We start from the raw sequence: 9,028 nt of genomic DNA on the forward strand, positions 1-9,028 counted from the left end.
ATTTTTTTTTTTTTTTTTTTTTTTTGATTGGTTGCCTTAATTAACGCCGTGCAAGTATGAATACAAATGTCCGTCTAGAATATACACGTCAGCGTTTAGATGAGCATTCCTTCGAGTATTGTTCTTTCTTTCTTTTTAAACATTCAGGAAGTTCTACGACCATTCTACTGTAACGTAAATATGCAATGTATGTATTTTCCTTCTTTTCTACTAACGCTAAAGTTATCGGTGCGATACAAAATTTTTACTTTTGATAGCTAAATATATTTACTGTAATCGTAAGGACACGTATGTTAGTAAAAATGTCGTTAGCGAGATAATAGTGTTATCTAAATAATTTGAAAAATTCGAAGTCATGGCAAGAGCGTGCATAAAGTGTTGAATCCGATATATTCTTCGTCGGCTAATTATCTCGCAAAGGAATTGGGTACATTTTTGAAAAATAATGATTCATATATATCATACTTGTCCCAGAAATTGTAATTTTAGAGTAACTTTATAATAATTTAATTGTATATGTGTGTGATTGTAATTTTAAAATAATTTTAGAATCACAATTACAAAAAAAAATAAATAAATAAAACTGAGTGCTTTCGATAAGTGACAAAAGCAACGTCAACTCGTGTAATGTGTACGTGAGAAAGATAAAGTCTTTGCAATTGACAGAGGTGGATGTGAAAGGCGGTAACTTAAAAACGCGTTTATGCATTAAAAAATCTCTCCTACATTAATCCCAATTATATATGCTACTTATATTTAAATCGGAATAAAGCTTAACAGTGGAAAATCAAGAAAAAGTATCCAATAAAAAAAAAAAAAACCAATAGATCATTAGCTTTTTGCGTTCAAATTGTTAGACATTCACGCAAATGGAAACATATATATATATATATATATATGTATATATGTATATATCATGTATATATATATATATGTATATATAATATGTATATATGTGTGATATCGGTTTTCTTATAATATATATCAAAAAAACTTAAGAGCGTAACTAAATTTTATGTACAAGAGAACACGAAGTTGTTAATTTTGTAAAATTCAACGTGTCCAAAGATATAAAGAAAATTCAATTTTATTAAATTTGTGGATATTTCGCGGCGATTGCTTTAGTGTTCGAGACAGTGCTTAGAATTGATTATCTCCATCTTTCTGTTCGTACTCTAACAATACGCGTAATAATATCATAATATTATCATATCGCATCTCATTCAATGGGCCGATCATGGTCACTGGTCACGATATAAATAATCGTATATAAACTAAAATTATGTGCTAAAAATAAAAACTGACATTCATACAAATACCCTACGTGCAATGCTATACAGTTATTAATTCTTGAGAGCAATTCACGTTTTTAACGATTTTTACATAGTCACTGTTAATCATCTGGAATTTCCTGCGTTCATACAATCATCTCTCAAGTTTCGCGACATCTTTCGCGTCATTATCATAATTACTTGGTGGTAACAAATAAATATTTTTTTCAATTAATTTTCATCTTTTTTTCTCCTCTAGAAAAATAGAGAAGCAAACGTCATAATTAATAGAATAACAGACTTATAATTACAATAAAGATTTCACCGCGGAAAATCCTAAATTGCAATTGAAATTCACAAGTACTAAAATAAAGGTGGCCCGCGACGGAAATTCAACACTTTACTCCTTGCCTCTGTTCGCTCATTATTAAAATAAATTAACCGTCCATTCTAGTCGATGTACTCGCACACATATCAATGTTAAGAATTCTACTTTTCGTATTAGTATCGTATTGTACGTACAAAAAGAATTGCATAGTTTTCATATCTGCATATTCCATATTTTACTTCTCGATTCAATTCGTGTCATAGCACTTCTCATGTAGAAAATCGTAGAACTATAATCTTGTCACGTCACGTTTCAATATTACAAATTCTAGACCAGATAGAAATTCCGATAATACAAAAACTGACATCCACATGTCGGATACAATGTGGGATAAATGTGTTTTCGTTTAAAGGAAATACAATACTTCTCATATGTCATATATCACGATATATGATATAGTGATATATAGCATTTCACGATATCACATATGCACCTCATGTTCATTCCGTCATTAATAGTTTGGTATAATCAGTTATCTGTATCTACTCAAACATCAAAGTTGAAACTTGAATATTCGCGAAGAATATATAATACAAGAGAAACATATCACAAATTGATGATAAAAATTAAACAATGGCCGATAAATCCTCTAATGCGCGAAACGCGAAAATTCGAGTGCATTCGATAGAACGATAAGTATAGATGATTGAATCATGACCCTTAGCAGAACAAAAAACGAGAAAGATGGGATAATTGGGAAGGAGAAATGATGATAGTGAGTATGGTAGTGGTGATAGAGGCGAGGATCAACGATCGTCGTCTCCTGCGAAACAACAAACCTCATCGACCGTGATAAAGAAATATTCGATTTGATTAAACTAATATGCTTAAAGAAGTAGAACAAACTTCCGCGCCGCTTTCCGGCTCGGATAAATTATTAAATCAAATATGTATCGGCACATGCACCAATAACTCAGCACGACTGGAAAACACCGCAGCGCACATCTCGCACGTGTACTCCACCGCGTCCGGTATTATTGTCTCCGGGACATCATCCACTGGTGTGATAACACTGTGCACAGCGAGCATCCTCGGCTGCGGCGCCGATTCCACCTTCACACTGAGTTTAACGCTGTTGTCCACGTTGTCCATCTCTTCGGTCGCATCATGCGGCAATATGCTTTCTTCCTCATCCTGGTCCTCTTCCTGAGCGGTGACAACGCTCGCCTCAAAAGCAACTTCCAGATTACTGCCGTCCACCGTGTGCTCCATTAGTCGTGATGGATCGCCGCTGTTCTCCATGTTATTATTATTATTATTGTTGTTCCGTAGCTGCAAATGCTGCTGCTGCTCTTCCGCATCCGGCTCGACTGTCTCGTTCAATTCCTGCTTCACTATCGTTTTCTGCCTCTTGGATCTCTTCAAGGTGGTCGACGACCTCTTCTTGATCGACGATTCTTGATTCTTGCCAAGGGCAAGAATATTGCCATTGTTGTTCCTGCGACTGTCGCTGGTAGCCTTTGGTACGCCTGGTTCTTGCTTAATGTTCACCAACAACTGCTGCTGTTGCTGCTGCGTTGACACGTCCTCCTTTATCGGTTTTGTCGAGAATGTTGCCGGTGTGACCTGCAGTTTACCCTCGATATGGTAACTGACGTTTTTGGTACGCGGTCGATTCCTTTCACCGCCAGGGAAAATACCAGACTTGTGCTCGTTTGGCATCACCTTCGGCGTCCGCGTTACCATCGTCTTCGTCTTCTGGCCTTTCTTCGCCCCATCGCTACCCACTTCCACCGGCACCCGTGTCTTTTGCGTGTGTATCATCTTCGGCCGGCCCGATTGGTTCGACGATTGCGTCTCCTTCTTGTCCTCCTTGCGCAGTTTCTTCTTCGAAAGTTTCGATTTGGATGCGTTCAATTTGGAGTTGCTCACGATCGAGTTTATATTTTGTAGCGAGCTTTCGAAGCTTTTCAGTACATTCTGGTAACCTTCCTCGACATTCGACCGATGTTGCTTGTTTTTCTTGCCAAGTTTTCGCTTCGTGTTGTCCTCCGAGTCGGAACCGCCGCCACCACCAATGCTGCCACCGCCGCCAGTAGTGCTTTCCATCATGTCGTATGAAAACTCGTTCTTACGTACCACTGTGTTCGTCTCGTGTGGCTTTAACTTGCGTCTCCTCTTATACTTGCGTGGTCCGGTCTGCGGCTGGCGACTTAACGCAGTATTGTCGTCGCAGTGCTGTACTATGTGCGCCACTATTTCCTCAGACGTACCGTATGACATGCCGCATACCTTGCATAAAAACGGCGTCACACTGCCCACGCATTTTGGATCCGGGCCGGAATGATGAGCGCGAACGTGTTCCCGCAGAACCACCTATGTTGAACAGGATATGAAATTTAGAGCTTCGATTATTTATTCTACTCAAAATATCTTTTAACGGAAAAACTTCTTTCTTAATGTGCATTAAACATAAAATATTTAAAGAATGCGATTTAACATTATTCTAATGTTCTATTTCAAAAATTTTAATATCGTTTAAAATGACATGACGTTATCGCTAGATTACAATTTATTTAAGCTTTTCCGTTTACATTTTTGTACACTCTAACAATAAACTTACTCTCTGATTAAAAGCCCGAGAACAGATTGCGCATTCGTATGGTTTCTCGCCGGTGTGGATGCGCTCGTGTTTTCTCAACGTACCGCCGTCGGCGAAGGCCTTCCAACAGAACCGGCAGCCGTAAGGTCTCTCACCCGTATGAATACGTATGTGGATCTGTTGCGAGCTGCGACTTCCAAAGGTTTTGCCACATTCGCGACATGGAAACGAACGGCCGCCCAGTTCTTTGTTATGTGAATGACGGTGACTCACAAGAGCTCTTCCATCGGGGAATTCTTCTCCACATTCATCACAAGCTACCATTTTGTTACGATGAGATACCATATGTCTGCACATAACACAATTATTTGTCCGTGATTATTTATATAAAGTGCGAAGAATCTTATTTAAGATAAAGAATTAAAGATTTACAGATAAGATATTACATATATGTCTTTGGCTGTACACACACTATTATGGAATATAATACGACGTAAATGTATATGTCCAGAAAAAGCAGCAAAAATTTTGTCATATTTATTACAGTTACCTTCGCAATCTAGCTTTACTGTGAAAGCGTTTTGCACACTTTGTACAACTGAAAGTCTTGTCGACATTGTGCACCCACGAGTGTTTCAATAAGCTGCGTTTGTCCTTGCATGTTTTTCCGCATAACGTACACGTGTTCGGCGGCGCGTCCTCAGCGTGGTTTTGCTGCACGTGTTCTGCAACTTCAGCTTCGTCGCGGCATCTCGCCCCGCACAACAGACAACGGCGACTAGGAGATCTTGTTTTAAATAAAGATTAGATAATAGATATTAGATAAGTATATATGTATATATACGCCTACCGCGCTACGAATTCATTCGAAACGGGAGAGCCCGAGTTGCTTCGTATACGATCAACATATGTTATTGCAATATATTTCATTTATCATCAATATTTTCTTTCTTTTTGTCTCTCTCTCTCTCTCTCTCTTTCTGGAGCTTGATAAATGAAAATTTTGTTGACAGAATATTACTATTAATTAGATAAAATTGAATACTATTTTCGCGATTATGTCGATTGCTAGATAATTAAAGTTACAAGAGTGTTCTATACCTTGAAGCATGAAGTTCTGCATGTGCCAATAATGCTAATGCCTCCTCAAACCATTCTCCGCAAACATTGCATACGTGATGCTGACTGGAACCCTCCATTGTGTCCACTTCTTGCTTGATATGAGCTCTATATACACGATATCAAATTTTACATAAACAGATTGCTGATATTAATACTCGCAATATACATTTTAAAATTATTAAAACTATGTGTAAATTTATATATACACAAATAATTAGTATTTTTTAAAAATATTTTAACTATAATAAATTATTAAAATTTATGTACAATATGTAAAAAGATCTATTTCAAAAAAACTCAATATTTTTAAATTTCGAGAAAAGTTTCATTTATATAATTCTTTAATAGTTTCAATTAAGTATCATGTGGTGACGCTTAATTGAAACTGTTAAAGTAGTAAGCTTTAAATATAATTCCATTAAAATGTTATCTTTCTTAAATCTATAAATCTTTAATTACTCTGCGCGTGCGTATGTGTGTGTGTGTGTGTGTGAGATAATTTATTTTTATACAAAAATTATTTCCGTCTCATATCCAAACCATTGCATTTAAAAAGTGATAATTATTAGATCTCTTACTTTTGATGGCGTTTGAGCAGATCCAAACGATGAAACGGTACCCCGCAGGTGTTGCAATAAAACTCGCCGAATCTTTCGGTGTCGCCTGTATAAGTGGCATCGTTGTCATATTCCTCCGCATCGGATGTTTGCTGCGGGATAGTGCCGCCATGTTTGACGCGCACATGTTCTCGCAGAGTGCCGACGTCCCAGAACATCTCGCCGCACGAAGTGCATTCAAACGGACTGTCGCCACCATGAACACGCGCGTGTGAGGCCAGCGCCTTTTCCCTAGCGAAGCCAACGCCGCAGAATTGACAGACGTAGGGTTTGGTCGGATCGGTGACGGGCCACTGCGGTGATTGTTGCTCGACAGACATCTCTTCCATCTGCCACCTCGAACTGGACGCGTAATTGCCGCTGCGGGCAGAATCACCATCGGTCAGGTCGTCTTCAAGTAGCGATAGCGTGTCCTCGTAGTTATCGTACGGTTTATACACATACTTGCCCATCTCCATCTTGATATTATCTTCAATGTTGTTGCGCTTCGGCAGACCAGCGGCGGTATTACTCTTCCGCTTGCGCGGCGCACTCGATTGCACCTTTTTGCGCCTGCCCTTGGTACCGCTTGGCGTTGCATCCTCGTCTTCGGCTACTAGAGAGTCTTCGTCGTTCAACTCGTCCTCCAGACCATCCCGCGACGGCGGATATGCGTGAATCTTCAGGTGGTTATTCAAGTCGCACTTGCGCACATAACGCGCTCCGCATAAGTTACAACCATGCGGCCGATCTGTCTGATGCGCCACCATGTGGTTCATCAGGTTTGCCTTTTTGCGGAACCTACGACTGCAGAAGTCGCATGGATACGGCCGGGCGTTCTGATACGAGTCTTGATCGATCGGCAAAGGTATCTCCATATCATCATATTCCAGCAAATTGTCATGCGCCACCTTCGTTTCTGGAATCTCGACCCTTCAAATGGAATAATTTATTACGTTGTGGCAAGCTTTGAAAAAATTAAGAAAAAGTCAACTGTAGAATCTTGATCAAAAAGTTTTAAGAGCATAGAGACATCCTAGATTAAAATATCGAATTGTTAAAATAATAAATACACGACTTGGCTAAAGAGATGCATCAATTATGTATCAATGTATATATCAATATTGAACTTACCCATCATCTGGACCAGGTCTGTCCCAATTGTCGGCTATTACTTCTTCTGTCACCTGTATATTCAGATAATCATGACCCTGATCTTGTGGCACAATATAAATAGATTCCATATCGTTAGTCTGAGGTACCATCAGTATCTCAGACTCTGTCGTAGGTGCTACATCAGGAACAGACTCAATGGTTTCCTCCACTGCCACTTCCTCGCAAGCGCCTATCACCTCCTCCTCTGAAGCAACCAACTGTGCTTCAAGACCGCATATCACCTCCTCGTGAAGCTCCACGTCTCCCACCCATTGCAAATTTAGATCCCCGGCAACGTCCATTTTGTTTGATCTTCAAACTACTTGATCACTGAAATCACTGCAACATTATGGATTAGTAAGTACTTGTGTCACGCCAGCTTGCGTCATGATCTTATGATATTCATAATCGTATAAACTATATTAAACTATAACTGATTTTGCAAAATCATTACACGAACAAGTCTTTCAGTTTCACAAACCTGTTACACAGATTGTATCCCGCAAATTTAACACAATGGAGTGATTTATTATTCGACGTTTGCGTACAATTGTATAAATTTTTACCGCAAAATCGTCGATTTCGTCTCGAGACGTATCTCGCGCAGCAGGATGATCCTCTGCGGATTCAAGATTACATCATAAGAGAAGGCGAGCCATCGTCGAGGAATCGCGATCAACGATCCCCGGACACTGACACGTAACGACGTTTTCGGGACAACGATTCGATTCTCGAACATACACCGAATAATTATCAGCAAAACCCCGCGTGTCCTCTTCCCCCTCCCTTTTTCCGTAAAACCATACGACAAACGATGATCGGAGTGAACGGCCCGAACTTGGCTGATCGGCCGTCGTGGTTGCGTCGCCGATTGTGTTGACGTCTCAGGCTCTAAGGTTATAATTATATAGGTTATATGGCGTTTGTGGCGGAGAGAGGTTATAATGAGAGGGAAATATGTCGGAGACGTGGCGTCGTCCGGTCGCGCGCGAACACGCTGGTATCTCGCGACGTCGGAAACGACGAGGGGTCGACGACGAGTGTCGCGACGTGCCTCTCGAGGACGATGACGAGGACAAAGACGACGAGTCGCGAACGAGCGAGCGGAACCGCCGTCTCTCGGCCGCTCTTTGCCCTTTCTCCTCCATCGCGGGGAAAACGCGCGCGCCACGGGGACGCGGCGTCGCCGCGCTTTCGGGGCGAGAGATCGGTGCGCGAGACACGGCGCCTCCCCGGAACGTCAACTTTACTTACTGTTAAAGAGCCAGACGGTTACGACGCAGCCAGTAACCTAACCAAAGAACACCCGTACGCGATCGAGGGAGTCCAGCGTCGACCTTAGGTTGTTTTCAATCTGGTGGGGGATGCGTTTAGAAATAAAACGTGACAAAATGGCGGCGGCTCGTAATGAATGCGCGCGCGCGCGCGAGCGCCCGTCCGTGTGTCACGAGCGGGATTACAATGTAGATGGGAAAATCGTCGCGAAAACTGCCCGCGATTTCAACCGATGACGTTTCGTCGTCAGCCAATAAAAAGATTCGCTTTCGAGGGACTTCAGCGGAAACACTTTTTATCCTTCGAAAACGTGTTTTATTGAGAATCCAACGAGATCTTCGTTTCTGCGTATTTTTAAAAGCGTCATCCTAAAGTCGCGTTCTTAAACTAAAATTATGAAATGTTTTGATTCGATGACATTATCAGGCAAGATATACTTGTCTCTCTCTCTCTCTCTCTCTCTATGCATATTATTTATTACGCATAGAATAAATCAAGAGACATATGATGTTTAATTTTATTCTATGCACAAATAATAATAGAGCATAATTTAATACAATACGCTTGTTAAAAACTGAAAAAAGTAATAGAATGTAGATAGATGGAACGCATGAAATAAACTCAATAAATTATCATATATTTATTTTTTTAATTATATATTTAATAAAAAACAAATATC

General features: G+C 40.2%; 1 protein-coding gene across 5 annotated transcripts; it reads right to left on the reverse strand.

The window, feature by feature from the left end:
- Nucleotides 1-922: 922 nt before the first annotated feature.
- On the reverse strand, nucleotides 923-8,753 carry LOC115234315 (zinc finger protein Xfin-like). 5 transcript variants are annotated; one of them, XM_029805313.1, is made up of 8 exons: nucleotides 8,329-8,753; nucleotides 7,054-7,413; nucleotides 6,385-6,852; nucleotides 5,902-6,300; nucleotides 5,303-5,428; nucleotides 4,752-4,988; nucleotides 4,223-4,550; nucleotides 923-3,975 (listed from the first exon to the last, which is right to left on the reverse strand). In XM_029805313.1, the coding sequence occupies exons 2-8, from the start codon at nucleotides 7,374-7,376 to the stop codon at nucleotides 2,542-2,544; spliced, it is 3,315 nt and encodes a 1,104-aa protein (XP_029661173.1). In that variant the 5' UTR covers nucleotides 7,377-7,413; nucleotides 8,329-8,753; the 3' UTR covers nucleotides 923-2,541. The 5 variants fall into 5 exon arrangements, with proteins under 5 accessions (XP_029661173.1, XP_029661172.1, XP_029661168.1 ...); XM_029805312.1 differs by adding an exon at nucleotides 7,816-7,965 and having other exon boundaries at nucleotides 5,902-6,852; XM_029805308.1 differs by having other exon boundaries at nucleotides 5,902-6,852.
- Between the last annotated feature and the right edge of the window lie 275 nt (nucleotides 8,754-9,028).

This window comes from Formica exsecta, unplaced genomic scaffold, assembly GCF_003651465.1.
Source record: "Formica exsecta isolate Colony F162 unplaced genomic scaffold, ASM365146v1 scaffold2, whole genome shotgun sequence".
In the NCBI taxonomy this organism is placed as follows: domain Eukaryota; kingdom Metazoa; phylum Arthropoda; class Insecta; order Hymenoptera; family Formicidae; genus Formica; species Formica exsecta.